The 19,242-nt window shown below is 36.7% G+C and overlaps 1 protein-coding gene across 2 annotated transcripts in view; it reads right to left on the bottom strand.

The window, feature by feature from the left end:
* The window catches only part of EFHC2 (EF-hand domain containing 2), a 189,848-nt gene extending 179,799 nt beyond the window's left edge, over positions 1–10,049 (bottom strand). Inside the window, exon 1 of one of the 2 annotated variants that reach the window (XM_079123512.1) lies at positions 9,931–10,049. In XM_079123512.1, coding sequence (XP_078979638.1) covers positions 9,931–9,972 — 42 coding nt within the window. In that variant the 5' untranslated portion in view covers positions 9,973–10,049. The remainder of the gene's footprint in view (positions 1–9,930) is intronic. The other variant, XM_079123513.1, reaches the window with a different exon arrangement.
* Positions 10,050–19,242: the final 9,193 nt, after the last annotated feature.

Raw genomic sequence — 19,242 nt, 5'->3', positions numbered from 1 at the left:
TCCATTCAAAATGTAAAATTCAATGAAGTTTAGTATTAGAGTTGTGTGATCACCACAATAATCTAACTTTAGAACATTTTCATCATCCCCAAAAGAAATTCCATACTCATTGGTAGCCATTCCTTTTTCTCTCTTCCCTTACACAGTCCTAGGCAACCAACCATAAATGTACTTTCTTATCCTGTTGTCTATTCTGTACATTTCACATAAATGGGATCATATAATATTTGACCTTTTCATTTTTTTTTAACATAAGAATTTGGAGGTTCAACCATGTATTGGACTTGCAATCCTCCTGCCTCACCCTCCCAAAACGCTGGGATTAATGAACAGCACTTCATTTCTTTTTATGGCTGAAAAATCCCTTGTATATGTAAACCACCTCTTGTTTATCTATCAGCTGATAGATATTTGGGTTGATTCCATTTTGGGGCAATTATGACGGATGCGGGACTGAAAGAATAGCTTTCTTTCAGTGCTACAGTGCACGTTTAGTATGCACAAGGACCTGGGTCCAATCCCTAGTCCCTAAATTTTAAACAATAAAATAAAAAAGTATGAACAATGCTGTCATGAACATTAATGTGCACATTTCTGGTGTGGGCATATGTCCTTTTTCTCTTAGGTATATACCTAGGAGTTTTGTGTCATATAGTATTAACTCTGTGTTCAACGATTTGAGGAATGGCCAGACTATTTTCCATAACAGCAGCAGTACATTCTTACCATCAAATCGTGAGGGTTCTAATTTCTCTATATCCTTGCAACTTGGATAATCTTTTTTGCTATAATCATCCTAATAGGTATGAAACAATATCTCATTTTGATTTTAATTTGCATGCCTGTAATGAATAAAGATGTTGAGCATCTTACAAAGTGCATACTGGCTATTTATACAGTTTTTTTGGAGAAATGTCTATTCAGATCCTTTGTTCCCCTTCCTCTTTTTCTGGTACTGGGGGTTGAATCCAGGGTCACTCTACCACTGAGCTACATCCCCAGTCCTTTTTATTTATTTCTTCTTTAAATATTGAAACAAGGTCTCACTAAATTGCCCAGGCTGGCCTTGAACTTGTGATCCTTCTGCCTTGACCTCCCAAGTAGCTGGGATTATAGGCATGCACCACTACGCCCATGTTCATTTTTTATTTGGATTATTATCTTTTTATTGTTGAGTTTTGGGAGTTCTTTATATATTCCTGATCTAAGTCCCTCATAAGATACATGCTTTGCAAAAATTTTCTCCCATACTAGGGCTGGCTGCCTTTTCACTTTTTGGTGTCTTCTGACACATTAACTTTGGCAATTTATTGTAGCATTATTTGTAATAGCACAAGACTGGAAATAATATAACTATACATCAAAAGGGGTGAGTTGGATAATCTATTATAAGTTCATACAATGGAATAGCCCCATAGCTGTGAAAAAGGAATAAGAAAAATAGCTCTCTCTACTTCTATGAAGTGATCTCTAAGATATGTTCTTTAAAAAAAATAAAAGGAAGATGCCAAAGAATGTGCAGAGTATGCTACTATTTCTTTAATAAAGGGGAAGCATGTAAATATATTTAAGAATTTGCTGATTTAAAAACCAAGGGAGAAAAAATACAAAAAACAAAAAACAAAACAAACAAACAAAAAAAAAAAAACAAAAAACAAGGGAGAGAGAAGAAGGGAGAGGGGTAGCCCAAAGCTAAATAGATTTTTAAAGTTACTTATAGAGGGAAGGGAACAAAGTAGCAAGATGACAGGGACATGGATAAAAGCTAGACCTCTCTGAAAGTATCTTACTTTGCAAATTTGACTTTGAATCAAAAAATACTTCAATTAAGAAGCAAAAGCAAGACAGGCATGGTGGTTCACACCTGTAATCCCACCAGCTCAGGAGGCTGGGGCAGGAAGATTGCAAGTTCAAAGCCAGCCTTAGCAACTTAGCAAGGCCCTAAGCAACTCAGCAAGACCCTGTCTCTAAAAAAAAAATATTTAAAAAGGGCTGGGAATGTAGCTCAGAGGTTAAGGGCCCATGGGTACAATCCCCGGTACCCAAAAAAAAAAAAAAAAAAAAAAAAAAAAAAAACATTAATGATATGAAAGAAGTTAACTGGTTTTCAAGTTGGTAACTTAACTATACTCCCAGCAATCAGTTAAATGAAACTAAAACCCAGCAATTTGACAGTACATTTCTAGTGGGATACACCCTAAAAACAAAGAATACAAAGAAATCTTATACTACTTTTAAAACTCAAATTGCTAATAATATCATTATTAGTCAGAAAATATTATATGCATATATTTTTTATTTATGGTAAGATAGAGTAATAAATAATTATGCTCACATCCTTCTGAATCAACATTTTCAATGCAAGTAGAAGATAAATATAAAATCAAAGAAGTTAAATAAAAATCCTATAATCCTTAATTTGCATTGGAAATATGTTTGAACTCATGTTATATTTTATCTTTAAAAATATATACATATTTTCTAGCCTCTATTTAGGCAAATGAAAATTCAAACCACAGACTAGGAGAAAATATTTGCAGCCCACATATTCAACAATGGACTTCTACACAGATTTTTTTTTTTTTTTTTTTTTTTTTTTGAGATACAAGGAATTGAACTCAGGGTCTTGCACACACTATGCAAGCTCCCTACCATTGCATTATGTCCCCAGCCCCCCAGAATATATTTTCAAAACCTTTGAAACTCAATAGTAAGGAAATAACCCGATTAAAAACGTGTAGAAGACATGAATAGACATTTTACCAAAAGAGAAATACAAATGGCAATGAAGTCCATAAAAAGCGATACAACATGATAACTATTAGAGGAATAAATATTAAAATCAAGATGAGATACACTACACATCCATTAAAATAGCTAAAATCTAAAATATTGACAATACCAACTGCTCACAAGGATTCAGAACCACAGGGACTCATTTACTGCTGGTAGAAATGCAAAATGGAAGATAGTTGGGGTTCTTATAAAGTTAAACATAAATCTACCATATGGCCAGTTCTGACTCGATATGAAAGTCAAGTATCCAGCCATTCATAGGAAAACAATGACCATTGCTGCAGTTTTCAGCTGCTGCAGTTTTCAACTTCTTATATGTATAAGTAAAGCTTTCCTTGTTTAACAGGTATGGAGAGAAAGGCCAGAAATTTCATTTCAATTGAAAATAAAATTAATGTGTGCTTATCTCAAGTCCGGTCCAGAACTGAGTATTTATGTGGCAAAATATAAGTATAAATTTCACGTTGGAAAGGTAAATATTATTCTTTCAGTTTTTTGAAAACTAACACTCTTAGGTATGTATGTCTATAAAGAAATCAAGATTATAATTTTGTAACTGCCTATATTTGAGCCTAATCATGTCAGTCATATAAAAAAACACTTTAATTTTTAAGTCCTGTATAAAACTGTCTCAGATTATATTTTTATTCATATTGCTAAAATCTCAAATGATTTTAGTAGCTTTATTATTTAACATTGCCAACTTTTTTCTTTCTTTTTCTAGGATTGAACCCAGGGTTGCTCTACCACTGAGCTACAACCCCAACCCTTTTTTGATTTTTTTATTTTGAGACAGGGTCTTGCTAAATTGCCCAGGCTGGCCTTGAACTTGCCATCCTTCTGTCTGGGCATTCGGGATAGCTGGGATTATGGGTGTGAGACACCACCCCTGGGTGAGGTAGGATCTGAATCCCTATCTGTCAAAGCCCAGTTTCCTAACACAGCATACTTCTTGTTCCCAGCCTACCAACATGTTCTCATGTTGTAAACAGCTTGACTAAAATGAATTTACAAGCTTTATTTGAATTACTTCAAGTAAACCCACTTCTTGAAAAACTGAATCCCACTGTGGATTAAAACAGAAATAATAATCTTAGCTTATTTACCAGAAATGCATTATGATGATTTATGAGTTTTTTTCAATGTATGAAAAGGAAAGAAGTATAAACTAAGCTTTACTACCTCTTTTGTTTGTTTCTCAAATACTAGGTAAAAGTCACTTTTCATTTTAAATAGGAGAGAAAACTACTCTTGCTCATACCATATGCCATTTATCATTCCTCACTAGTAATCCTAAACTATAAACTACAAGAGGACTTTTAGGTCTACGTGAATAAGGTAAAAAGGAAAAACATCAAGTAGGAAATTTTAGGATAAGAAAAAAACAACCTGCCATTTCTTCTAGGATACTCACACTTGCTTTAGTTGATGCCTTTTGTGGGAAAGAGCAAGAGTTGTTAGTTGAAAAAGTCACAGTGAAGTCAACAGATGCACAGAAAATTCTCATTCTTTACTCAAAGACAATTAGTATTATTACAATATTGTTAATAATAGTAATTAGCACTAATAATGCTAATGTACCATGAGTTGCAGAAAATAAACTATATATTTATAATTTATATAATTATATATGATTTATGTTTTATTTTGTATATAAATTATATGTATCATATAATTACATGTGTATATATACAACATGTGTGTGTATATATATTTAAATATATATATTCATTGAAGTGTGTGGTGCTGGGGACAGAACCCAAGGATTCACAAATGCTAGGCAAGAGCTCTACCACTGAGCTACATCCCCCCCAGCCTTGTAGATATAATTTCTATGACGGAGTTTCCTGAAGCTTAAAAATCATTTCAAAGACTCCTTCACGATTAAAAAAAAGTTGAGATTTAGAGTGATGACAATGACTTGGAGATGAAGTGGCACATGCTGCCTGTAATCCTAGCTACTCGAGAGGCTGTGGCAGGAAGATCCCAAGTTCAAGACCAGTCTGGGCATTTTAATGAGACCCTGTCTCAAAATTAAAAATAAAAAGGGTCTGGGGTTGTGGCTTAATGGTTGAGCTCTTGCCTCACATGCGTGGGGCACTGGGTTTGATCCTCAGCCCCACATAAAAAAAATAAAATAAAGGTATTGTGTCCATCTACAACTAAAAAGTAAATAAATAAATAGGGCTGGGGATGTGGCTCAGTGGTACAGTACCACTAAAAATTTTAGAAATCTCAAAATTTTAAAAAGATGAAGAAAGGCTGGTTGGGCTCTGTCAAGGCTTCCTGAAGGGTAGAGGCTAGATCTGGCCTTGAAAGAAGTTGGAGACCTGAGGGGCATGATGGTACACGCCTTTAGGCCCAGTTACTCAGGAGGCTGAGAGGAGAACTGCAAGTTCCTGGTCATTATTTTGGTACCCCCAAATAATAAAATAAAATAAAAATAAAAAATAAACAGGGCTGGGACTAGCTCAGTGGTAGTGTTCAATTCCCAGTATAGCAAGGACAAAAACATTTTTTTAAAAAGTTGAACATCTAAATTTATAACACTGAGGCAAGATCTGCTGGAGGTAACTCTAACAGGTTTTTTTTTTTTTTCCAAACACTGAAAGCAACCACAACAACAGCTATGTCTTAGTGCAGCCCAGGTCACATACGCCCACGTGCTGAGGTGGCACATACACCCCCAGGAAGGAAACAATTTGTGAAACAATACTTCCTCTTCCCAAGAACAATACACTCTGATTTGTGTTCTATTTACTCTATTTTTTTTCCTGTTTCTCCTTTAAAAAAATGAAGGTCATGATTCATTAAATTCCTATTTTATGTTACTGTTGTGAATTTAAATAATGCTCTTTCTTCTTAAAGCAGCATTTGCTTCACTATAAATTAGATGATGAGGGCTAGGGGTGTTGCTCAGTGTGGAATATTTGCCTAGCATGCTGGAGGCCCTGAGTTCCTTCCTCAGTACCACAAAAAAAAAAAAAAAAAAAAAAATTAAGTAAATAAATAAATAAGCAGAGGAAGAGTGAGCTGTTCCTTACTCATTAGAAGCATATCAGGACCAGCTACACAATCATCTGCCCAAAGTGCTGTAGAAAAGATTTTCAGGTTTGGCTAGAAAGATCCCTTTTAACTTTAATATCCTATCATTTTGACAACATGCCTGAGATTCTTAGGTGAATACAAATCCAACATGTAGACTGTTAGAAAAGGCAAAAGAAAGGAAGATTCTAGAGTGTAACTGTGATCTTTCCCTAAGGCTTTTAATTAATTCATATCTAAATAATTTTAATGTCATAAGTGGTACAAATGCTGGCATTTTAGAAACCCCAATACTTCTTGTATTTCAGAGATAGAAACAGGTTGCGAATCACCTAGCTGCAGACAAAAATCAATCTATTGCTCATGACTGATGACTAGCAGCTAAGTAAGGGGAAAAACAAGTTCCTTTTTAATTTCTATGAAAAAGCCATGCCAGTTAGCTCATGTTATAATGTCAAGTAATTATGCTATCTATAGGAGGCCAAAGTTTTTCATTTCATAATTTCATTCAGCAAGCTTGGGGGTGAGGAGATTAAAAACTAGATATGGCTTTACTGATTTCTGACCATTCAATACCAGAGAGCATCCAATCTTATAACTAAGTACAAGTCTGTAAAATTATATTAATTTTTTGGCAACACCTGGCACATGTAGTACAATTTTGAAAATGCAGCCACCTGATTTGGGAACATACTTGGTAACACAAAAAATAAACAATGATTTGTTGAATGACAGCCCAAGATATCTAAGTGTCCTGTTATTCTCTAGTTCACACACATCCCCATTATTCTCATGTACAAAGTAAGTACACAAATAATAAAATTAATAAAAATATTGTTTTAAATACACTCATGAGTCTAGAAATAGATCTACACATAGATGAATGCTTGATTTATGGCAAAGTGGCTCTGATGTAGAAACAGTACCCTTTTCCAAAAATGGTCCTGGACCAACTGAATATCCATATGGGAAAAAATATAGACTGACCCCTTGACCCCTACCTCTTCACCTCTTCTCTCTCTCTCTCTCTCTCTCACACACACACACACACACAAATGTATTCTAGTTATAGACCTATATATGAAAGGTTTCTAGAAGATAACATGACAAATCTCTTCACGACCCTGGTGTAATTATTTCTCAAATAGGAAACAAAAAGAAGTAAAATAAAGGAAATAGCATCATCAGAAATATCATTACGGGGCTGGAGGTGTAGCTTAGTGGTATGGTTCTTGCCTAGCATATATGAAGCCCTGGATTTGATCCCCAGTACTGCAAATAAAATAAAATATGAACTGAAACTGTCCCCCCCAAAAAAGGAAAGAAAAAGAAAAAAGAAACCTACCATTAAGAGAGTGAAAAGACCCAATATACTAGAAGACATTCAAAATATAGGCAGATTATCTTGAACTTGAACATCCAAATTGTGAGCTAAATAAACCTTTTCTCTTAAAAAATTATACATATGTACACATATATGTGGGTGTATATGTAAGCATATGTATGTGTGTGTGTATATATATATGGGGTGATCCTAAAAATCACAAAGAAACAAATTGGCAACCTAGTAGAAAATTAGTCAAGAGACAAGGAAGCACTACATGAAACAGAACATTCATATGACCAATAAATATATAAAACATGCACAACTTCATTAGGAATCAGGGAAGGGCAGATTAAAACTACAAAGAATCACACTACCCCCACTAACCAAAATACCTAAAATTTAAAATATTAAAAGTATCACATTTTAGAAAGTAAGATAATAAATTATATAAATAAAATATTGATGGGAATTTAAATCAGTATACTCACTTTGACTGTGTACTAAATTTGAACATGCAAATACCTTATGATTTAGCAATTATAGCAAAAGATATGGACAAGAGTCACAGCAAAACTATTTGTAAGAACCTAGAATTGGACAGGGGGGGAATGGGAAGAAGGAAGGGGGAATGGGAATGGGAAAGAAAGTAGAATGAATTTGACATAACTCTCCTATGTACATTTATGAATACACAACCAGTGTAACTGCACACTATATACAACCACAATAACAATGGGAAGTTATACTCCATGTATGTATATGTCAAAATACATTCTACTGTCATGTATAACTAAAAATAACAAATTTTTAAAACTATTTGTAAGAACCTCAAGCAAACCAGTTATCTAATAAAATGCATGTATATATATGCACATATATCATATATATATATATATCACACATATACAAGAAGTTATAGTCATTCAATGGAGTGCTATAGAGCCATGAAAATGTACAAATTACCTCTAAAGACAACCAAAGATTTGTAGACAAACCTAACAAGACATTTCCATGGATAAAAAGTTCAAAACCAAGCAAAATCTAATTATAGTGACAGAAGCCAAGATAGTTGTTACATAAGGAAAGTAGGGAAAGAGTAAAAAACAGGTTCATTGGTAGAGTTGTCACATAAAATACAAAATGCTCAATTAAATTTGAATTTCAGATAAACAACAAATAATCCTTTAATATAAGCAGGTCCCATGCAATAGTCATGTATTTTTATTGGCTAAATCTGTCACCCTAGGCAAGGTGAGGTACTTTTTGAGTACTGGTAATATTCTGTTGACATTCATTTTGTGATCATCCATTCTACATTTTTATGTATATGTGTTGTTCTTCACAATAATAAAATTTGAAAAACAAGTAAGAATGTACTCAGTACAATGTTGCAGACTTTTAAGTATCTCATCCAACCACTGTGCTTCCCTCCCACCCTTAATCATCATGTGAGAGTTATTATACTTTTGCAGGTGGTGGGCACCCAAATTGGGAGCTTTCCTTATTTGCATGGTTGGCTTTTTTTTTTTTTTAAATATTTCTTTTGTTGTCAATGGACTTTTATTTTATTCATGTATTTATTTGTGGTGCTGAGGATCGAAACCAGTGCCTCACATGTGCCAGGCAAGCGCTCTACCACTGGGCCACAACCCCAGCCCTCATAGTTGGCTTAATCTTACCAAAGAGCAATGCTCTGTTTGGGAGGCCAGCCTTTAACCATAAGTCAATAAATGCACAATCCAGTGTTCAAGGTTGGACTAACCAACCTATGTGTGGGGATCAGAATCAGAATCCAGTGTCCTGAAGCTACAAATAAACCTGGGACTTCAGGGCCTGCAACTTAAATACAGACAGATACTGACACTGTTCAGAATTCATAGTCAAAAACTTCAATCTGCCAGCTGCTTTCTAAACTTTATTAGAGATTTACACAAATACCTGGAGTGCCTTCATCTAATTCCTTCCCATCAGTATATTACTTATCTTTTGTAGACCCAACTGGCAAACCCAAGTAAAGAATAGTAACTCCATGCAAACAAAAGCCTATAGCGTTTTCACGGTATTGTTTAAATAAGGTGCTATGTATTACCAAGAGTTCAATGCTCAAGGTTTTTTGTGTTGTTTTGGTTTATACCTTCATCTTGCTTTCCAAGTTGGGTGTGTCTCTGTAAAGTTTGGTACTAAATTTTACAGGCTGGTAGAACTCTTTTACCTATTTGTAATCTACTCCTACCCCTTAATTGTGCCAGGTTTCTTCAATTTAATAACAAACTATATTTATCTCTTTCACACAGGGTACTAAAAATAACAATTAGGTTCCTGGACTGTGAAGATAGGTTGAGAGAAAATCAGCTTCACCACTGAAACTGTAGCTGTGCTTCAGTTTTCTTAACTGTAAAATGGGTATAAAAATCGTACCTAATCCAAAAGACCGTTAGGAGCATCCAGTGTCATGTGACTTGATTAAAGCTGGCACATGTTAAATATTCAATGTCGTTTTTCATTATTACTATCACCGGCTACCTTTGGCGGTTCTGCCACCTGGAAGAACCCTCCTAATAGGTACCTAAAGTAGGAAAAGTATCCAGATGCAGGAAGATAGGGGCCAAACCTCTAAAGTTTGGTCTCAGTTGCACCCAACCCAATGTTGAATCAGCGACAGGAGGCCTCCCTTAGGGTCCAGGGAAATGCCGTTGCCCCAACCCTGCCTGAACCCCTGGCTTTGGCAGGGACCTCTGACCTGGGACGCCCTGGCTACTCACATCGCGTTTGAAGCTGTTGCCCGGCAGCAGCGGTAAGGCCATGACTCTCAACTTCCCAGTTTCTAGGGTCCGACGGGCAAGGGTCGGCAAGCAGCGGCCGCCGTGGCGGCGTTGTTTGACCCCCGCGTTACCTAGAAACTCGAGGAGGCGTCACGGAGGGAGGAGAGGTCGGGGTTGGTCAGGGGGCTCGGGGCGGGGGCGGGGCTCGGGGCGGGGCAGAGCGGAAACCTTCCCCGCGCACTCGGTCCCCCTCCCACCCCCACAAACGGCCGAATACAAGTCTCCCAAGTCTCATCTCCTACGAAGACCAAGACAAACTCGCCTTTTCCCCATCCCCGCCGCTTTCTGGCTTAACCTCTTCCACATAGAGCTCGAAGCCTTTCATATACTTCAATTTCTCCCATTATTGACACTTTTTTTTTTTTTTTTTTTGCCATTTGGCTATTAAATTTGGTGCAAATGCACAGAAAAGTACAGAAATTAATATGCCACCCGTGAACCCACTGAGCTGTCACACAAGTTAATGCTTTCTTATGTTGCATTTACATCAGCTTTTATTTTGTAATTAAAACATTCGAGATGGATCTAAAACTACACATACCCACACGAAAACACATTCCAGCAGTAACCACCGCCTTCAGTCCTTCCTCTGTGCATTTTTATACTTGAAATGAACATTTGTAAGGTCCAATCAGCGGAGGCCAGGAGCGGGGTCAGGTGGCACAAAAGGCGACTTCTGTCACTCCATCATATACCTAAGATGCCCAGGCTAGGGGACTTCTTTAATTCCTCTACCCTAGTTGCTCCCTGAGTCCTACGGGTTAGACACGGTGCTCTCAGTAGTTCTCCTCTATTTCTGTTGAGCCCCCATCCCCATTATTTCTTGCTTAGTTCTCTTCTTTGAAGAAAACAAGATGTCGTTGATCTTGCCCCCAGAGCCATCCTTTTTGTAATTCATAATGCAACCGTTACTCTTCTACTTCAAAAATCTAGCTTTCCAGCCTCCTTCAGAAAGGCAAACTCCCTAGCTTGGTCGGAAGAGCCCTTTGTCAGGTGGATGCCTACCAACACGCTCCTTCCCTTCCTTTACCCTCTCCTCGGATCCAGCTCTGAGAAACCTCCGGCTATTTCCAAACCAGGCTCTTTTTCTTTTCTCCTGCATTCTGCAAATGACCCTATCTTCCTTTATTCCACCCGAAGGGTAACCCCTTCTTGTCATTCAGGACTTGTTTCAGTGTGAGAGACAGAGACATGGAAGATTTTGCCATCTTGAGGAAACAAATACCCCTTCACCTTCTTCTGCCCCCTCTTCCATCTGAATTAGGTGTCCATTCTAATTGCGACTTTCATTGTATTATATTGCAATCTTGTGTTTACTTGATATTCCTCCAGACAGGAATTGTATGACCTTTTGTATTCATCAATAATGCCATATTTGTTTTTCTGTGTTTATAAATTTTACACATTCACACTACAAGTTTCTGCTACCTTGTTTCCGTTTTGGTGCTGGGGGCTGAACTCCAAGCACTGCACTGCACTACTGAACTATACTCCCAGCCCCTGCTGCCTGCTTTTTTCACCTAGGATTTTGTTTTTGAGATTTTTTTATATTTTGGCACATGTAGATAAGAGATCGTTCATTTTAAATGCACTGTATGCTTCTAACATAAATCATTTATCCATCTGCTGTCATCTATCAATGACAATTAGGTTGTTTCCAATTGTTCATTAGTTAAGGAGGCTTCAGTGAACAACATGCTCCTTTGGAGCTTATCTAAAGGTGGAATTACATACAGGAGTGCAAGACTCCAACTTTACTAGATTCAAGAACCAATTAAGAATTAGTTCTCTTTCCCCTCCTTTTAACAGTGGGTATCATCAAGTTTTATAATTTTGCACAGACAGCTGAATAAATGTGAAGTGGTATACCATTGTCATTTAAATTTGTTTCTTCCTGGTTCCAAATGCAGTTGATTTCCTTTACCCAAGTTACTTACCTTCTTCTGTGACTCATCTTTTCAGATTGTTTGGTTATTTTTCTATTTAATCATCTGTAGTATTTATTTATTATTTCCTGGATACTAATCCTATCTTCTCATTGTGGTTTGTCTTTTAATTTTAGATATAGTGGGGGGGGGGGTTGTTTTGTTTTCTAGTTTTTCTTTTTGTACCAGGGATTGAACCCAGGGGCACTTACCTATTGATCCACATGCCCAGTTCTTTTCTCTATTTTATTTAGAGGCAGGATCTCCACGAGTTGCTTAGGGCCTCACGAACTTGCTTAGGCTGGCTTTGAACTTGCAATCCTCCTACCTCAGCCTCCTGAGCAGCTGGGATTAGAAGCATGAGCTACCATGCTCTGAAAGTGTTCTTTAATGTACATAAAGTTGTCATTTTATCCTATTCAAATATATCATTCTTGCCATTATAGTTTGTGTTTTGTATGTGAATCCGAAATCTTTCATTACTTTCAAAGAACAAAGTTAGTCTCCTAAAAGTTTTTATGAGCATTTTTAAGTGTTCCTTTTCTGTTACTCTCTAAATTGGAGTATTTTGAAATAATAGAAAAGTTTTTTTTTCTTTTTTTCTTTTTTTTTTTATTGTAAACAAATGGGATACATGTTGTTTCCCTGTTTGTACATGGAGCCAAGGCATACCATTTATGTAATCACAAATTTACATAGGGTAATGTTGTTTGATTCATTCTGTTATTTTTTTCCTCCTCCCCCACCCCTCTCACCCCTCTTTTCCCTCTATACAGACCTTCCTTCCTCCATTCTTGCCCCCCTCCCTAACCCTAACTCTAACCCTAACACTAACCCCTCCAACCCCCCATTATGTGTCATCATCCACTTATCAGTGAGATCATTCGTCCTTTGGTTTTTTGAGATTGGCTTATCTCACTCAACATGATATTCTCCAATTTCATCCATTTGCCTGCAAATGCCATAATTTTATCATTCTTTATGGCAGAATAATATTCCATTGTATATATATGCCACAGTTTCTTTATCCATTCATCAGTTGAAGGACATCTAGGTTGGTTCCACAATCTGGCTAGGGTGAATTGAGCAGCAATGAACATTAATGTGGCTGTATCTCTGTAGTATGCTGATTTTACGTCCTTTGGGTATAGGCCAAGGAGTGGGTTAGCTGGGTCAAACGGTGGTGCCATTCCAAGCTTTCTGAGGAATCTCCATACTGCTTTCCAGGGTGGCTGCACTAATTTGCAGTCCCACCAGCAATGTATGAGTGTACCTTTCTCCCCACATCCTCGCCAACACCTATTATTGCTTGTATTCTTGATAATCGCCATTCTAATTGGGGTGAGATGGAATCTTGGGGTGGTTTTGATTTGCATTTCTCTTATTACTAGAGAGGTTGAACATTTTTTCATATATCTGTTGATTGCTTGTACATCTTCTTCTGTGAAGTGTCTGTTCATTTCCTTAGCCCATTTGTTGATTGGATTATTTGCATTCTTCGTGTAGAGTTTTTTGAGTTCTTTATATATTCTGGAAATTAGTGCTCTATCTGAAGTATGAGTGGCAAAGATTTTCTCCCACTCTGTAGGTTCTCTCTTCACATTGCTGATAGTTTCCTTTGCTGAGAGAAAGCTTTTTAGTTTGAATCTATCCCAGCTGTTGAGTTTTGCTTTTATTTCTTGTGCTATGGGAGTCCTGTTAAGGAAGTCTGATCCTAAGCCAACAAGGTGAAGATTTGGACCTACTTTTTCTTCTATAAGATGCAGGGTCTCTGGTCTGATTTCAAGGTCCTTGACCCATTTTGAGTTGAGTTTTGTGCAGGTTGAGAGATAGGGGTTTAGTTTCATTCTGTTGCATATGGATTTCCAGTTTTCCCAGCACCATTTGTTGAAGAGGCTATCTTTTCTTCATTGCATATTTTCGGCCCCTTTGTCTAGTATGAGAAAATTGTATTTATTTGGGTTTGTGTCCATGTCCTCTATTCTGTACCATTGATCTACCTGTCTATTTTGGTACCAATACCATGCCATTTTTGTTACGATTGCTTTGTAGTAGAGTTGAAGATCTGGTATTGCGATACTCCCTGCTTCGATCTTTCTACTGAGGATTGCTTTAGTAGAAAAGTTTGAAGACTAGTACAGGGGCTGGGGTTGTGGTTCAGTGGTCCAGTGCTTGCCTAGCATGTGTGAGGCCCTGGGTTTGATTCTCAGCACCACATATAAATAAATGAATAAAATAAAGGTGCATCAACATCTAAAAAATAAAAATAAAAAATAATAGTACAAATAACTCTCATTTATCCTTCATCTAGATTCATCAGTTCCTCTGTCCTTTACCACATTTGTTTTATCATTCTCTCCATATATAAAGGTTTTTTTCCATTGTAGAGTACGTTGCAGACATTAAACTTTCTTTTGTGATCTAATATTTGATCAATTTTTATAATTATTCCATGTGCAGTTGAGAAGAAAAGTGTATTCTCTACTAGGTTCAAAAGTTCAGTGTAGATCATTAAGATCTATTTTATTCATTATCTTGTTTATCCTTCCTATATTTTTACTTATATTTCTACCACTTGATCTCCTTTGCACTCAAAGTCTTCTACTAGCTGTGTGGGGTATTTCTACCTTTATCTCCTTGCATCTTTGGTCTCTGCTTTTTAAAGATGGTTAAGGAACTTGAGATGTAGTTCAGAAGTAGGGCACTTGCCTAGCACACACCAGGTTCTGGATTTGATCCCTAGCACCATAAAATAAATAAATGTGGCTGTTTAGTGCCTAGATTTTCATTGGGAAATTGGCTTTTAACATTATAGTGTCCTTTTTTGGTACACTTGGTTATTTGTTCACCTAAATTCTACTTTGTCTGAAATCAGAATCACAAACCTCACTTACGATACTTTTTAAAAATTTCTACTTTTTTGCCATGTTTTATTTATTTATTTTGTGGTGCTGGGGATGGAACCCGGGGCTTAGAGCATGCTAGGCAATCGCTTTATGGCTGAGCTACATTACCAGTTCTCCCTCTTATTATTTTTTTTAACCTGGTACATCTTTGTACATACCTTTATTTTTAACCTGTCTGAATTACTTTGATTAAATATAGCTCCTATCCACCACATATTGTTGAATCTTGCTTTGTAAGCCACACTGAAGATATTTTCCTTTCAGTAGGTGAGCTGAGTCTATTCATTTACTACCAATACTGATATTTTTAGTCTCAACTCCAATATATTATTTTAAGTTGTAGTCACCATGTTTTATATGCATTTATTTACTATTTCTTCTTTTTAATGTGTTTTCTTTGCAATTATAATTTATAAATTTATTTGGGTATTTACGAAGGCTTATATTTCTGTCCTAGTGTTTAGCTTTGTACTACAATTTTTCTTATGAGTTAAGGTATGAACATCCTCAATTTTACCAAATAATATTAAATTCTTTTTAAAGTGTTTATAGTTGATACACTGAAACTTTATTTATTTATTTATTTATTTATTTATTTATTTATGTATTTTGGTACTGGGAGTTGAACCCAGAGGCCCTTTACCCCTGAGCCATATCCCCAGTCCTTTTTATTTTTTATTTTGAGTCAGGGTCACACTAAGTTGCTTAGGGCCTCACTTTATTGCTGAGGCTGGTCTTGAACTTGTGATCTTCCTGACTCAGCCTCCTGAGCCACTGGGATTACAGGTGCCTGCCACCACACCTGGTGAAACTTTAATTTTAATAAGTATATTTTTATTTCTATAAGTCTCATTTGTTCTTTTAAAAATCTGTATGTTTTTTTTCTTCTAAATAGGACCTTATTCTTTTCTTGTAATCTCCTTTGCTTATTCTCTCTTTCTTTGGTATTGGGCATCAAACCTAAGACCTTGTATGTAATAAGCACATACTCTATCACTGAACTATACCCCTGTACCTTACTTTATCTCTTTGATCATTTTAAACATATATATTCTTCCCTCCATATTTATGGGGGATTGGTTTCAGGACCCTCCAGGAATACCAAAACCTATGATGCTGAATTTCCCTATTTAAAATACATAGTGTTTTCATGTGACATTCCTGCATTCTCCTGTATACTTTAAACCTTTAGATTATGTATAATACTTAATACAATGCAAATGCTACATAACTAATTGTTATACTCTTCTAATGTTCAATAGTACAGTTGAATAACTATAGTCGACAATAATTCTGAAATATATTTCAGAAAAGCCAGTAGAGCCAAGTATGGTGGCCCAAGCCTGTAATCCCCGTGATTCTGGATGTGGAGGCAGGAGGATCACAAGTTCAAGGCCAGCCTGGGCAACTTGGCAAGGTTCAAAATAAAAAATGGCTACAGCTGTTGTTCAGAGGTAGAGCGCCCCTGAGTTCATCCCACCCACCACCCCCAGTGCCACGGGTGAGGGCAACTAGTGGAGAGGAGTCTAACTGTTCCAACAAAAAGAAATGATATATGTCTGAAGTAATAGATATGCCAATTACACTGATCTGATTGTTACACATTATATACATGGTATAAATGTATTGAAATGTCACAATGTAGGCCCTATGTATCTACAGTGATCATTAAATTGTCAATTATTAAATATGTCAATTAAAAATAAAATTGGTAAATAGTTGTTATACTGTTTTGCTTAGGGAATAATGAGAAGGAAAAAAGTCTATTCGTGTTCAGTAGAATGCAATTTTTAAAAAAATATTTTCAATTCACAGTTAATTGAGCCCAGCGATATGGAGGGTCAACTCTTGGCCCTTACTCAACAATTCTAATCTCTTATGTTCAGGGGGAATCACTTCTCTTTCTTATGTTGGCTGACTTACCTTCATGATGGATTATTTCCTCGTGTGTTAATAAACGTTCACAAATATCCCACCTATGGGGCAACTCATAGAGCTGAGACTCATACCTTCTGATTCCATATGGAGTCTTCTTCTGGTGCCATTGTTCACACTGCTTAGTCATCGCCACATTGTATACACAGGCACAGTGAGGATAATTTCCAGACAAAAGCAGTTCTAATATGTATGATTTTTTTTAAGGGAGTAATGGAAGAAAATGTCTTAAATTAGGGTTCCCTGAAAGATCTAGCACCTAAGGCTGACGCCCGCATCCATCTATACCCCCATGTGCTCTATTCACACCTGCTACATCCTTTGGGCATACTGACATCTCCATCTTTGTACTTCCTTGGCTACTCCCCACATCCTGTCTGTTCTCCCATAACCCACATAGAATCTTAGAATCATTGATCCAATTGTTTTTCATTTAACTGACATTTATTGAGTACCTATTCTGATGTGCCAGGACCTTTTCCAAACACTGGAATGAATCAGTGACTAGAATAAAGTGACACCCACCCCACCCAGTGAGGGGATCAAACCCAGAGCCTTGGTAAATGCTCTACCAGATAGAGTGATGCTTCTTAACATCCAAGATTTGAGGTAATCAGACTTTTGTAAATTGGAACTTGTAACTTCTTGCTTTCTTTTCCTTCCATGACACATATCTTCCCATTCCGCCTCCCCTGACACATCTAGCACAAAGGAACATCTGAAATGGTATATAACTCCTTTTGAAAATAAATTTAAAGTCAATTAGTCCTGAGAATTGCAAGACACCCCTGAAATAACTGAAGACACCTTGGGGCATGTCAAGACCAGTGCTGGGAAGCACTGTTATTGATGTTCAGAGTCTGTGTTACACACCCATGGATCAAGAAAGCACAGGGGAGGCCAAAAGAGCTACCACTTCTGAGCAAGCTCATACTGGCCTAGGAGCAAGGAAATATTTGCCCAGTTGGAGGATTTCTTTTGAGGAATGAGGTCATTCTGCAATCTGGAGCCTTTCCACAAGATGCAAGAGCCCTGGGCAGCAGGAGGGAGTGCCTTTGACGGTATTTCTGTTCAAACTTCCTTTTCTCTTCCAGTGAAATCCAGCCTGTCAGTTCTCCCATGTTTTGATATCCTCATAAATATCACTGCCCCCTTCTTCTCAGTTCCTGAAAGCTGACATTCTTCTTCATTATTTTGTGCTTACATGGGTTATATACACATTTCAAGTCCTCATCTTGAGCATTTAAAGAGGAATTAGCTTTACTTCTTCATAAACTCTTCCAAAAAATAGAGGAGACACCAAAACCAGACAGAGTCATCATCAGAAAATAAAACTACAGACTAATATCTCTTATCAATAAAGAAACAGAAATCCTGAAAAAAAAAATACTAGCAAGCCAGATCCAGCAATATATAAAAAGGATTATAGACACAGACCAAATGGTATTTATTCCAAGAATGCAAACTTGGTTTAGCATCTGAAAAGCAATTGATGTAATATACCACAATAATAGAATAAAGGAAAAAACACGTGTTCATCTCAATCCACAGAGACAAACATTTAACCAAATGGAACACGATTTTTCTATAAAAGCAGTCAGCAAACCAGGAATAGAAGGAACTTCCTGAGGCCAGGGGTACAGCTTAGTAGCAGAGTGTATGCTTAGCATGTATGAGGTCCTGGGTTTGAATAGTGAAATATTAGAAAGCAATGACAAGATAACACTCTAATACCTGGAGATTAAATAATACACTATTGAATGGTGAATGGATAGCAGAAGAAATCAGGGGAGAAATAAAAAATACTTAGAAACAAACAAGAATAGTGATATGATATATGAAAACCTCTGAGACAGTATGAAGGCAGTTCTAAGATTAAAGTTTATAGCACTGAGTTCACACTTTTTTTTTTTTTTTGCAGTGCTGGGCATTGAACCCAGGACCTTATACTTGTGAGGCAAGCACTCTACCAACTAAGTTATCCCCCCAGTCCTGAGTTTGCACCTTTAAAAAAAATAGAAAATACCAAATAAATAATCTAACATTACACCTCAAGGCCCAAGAAAAAGAACAACAAACTAACACCAAAATCAGCAGAAGACAAGAAATTATTAAAATAAGAGTCTAAATCAACGGAATTGACAATAAAAAAAAAACAATATGGAAGATCAATGAAACAAGGAGTTTAATTTTTGAAAGGATAAATAAGATAGATAAACCCTTAACCAAACTAACCAAAAGAAAGAGAAGACCCAAATTAATAAAAAAATTTGGGAGGTGGTGTACTGGGAATTGAACCCAGAGGCCCTTAACCACTGAGCAACATCTCCAGTCCTTTTTATTTTTTATTTTGACTCAGGGTCTCACTAAGTTGCTTAAGATCTCACTTCCTTGCTGAGGCAGGTCCTTGAACTTGTGATCCTCTTAATTCAGCCTCCTGGGTTGCTGGGATTACAGGCACGCACCACCACACTATCCCAAATTAA

Source organism: Sciurus vulgaris, assembly GCF_902686455.1.
Source record: "Sciurus vulgaris genome assembly, chromosome: X".
NCBI lineage: Eukaryota > Metazoa > Chordata > Mammalia > Rodentia > Sciuridae > Sciurus > Sciurus vulgaris.
Note: the sequence above shows the minus strand (reverse complement) of the source record. Positions and strands in the feature narration are given on the sequence as shown.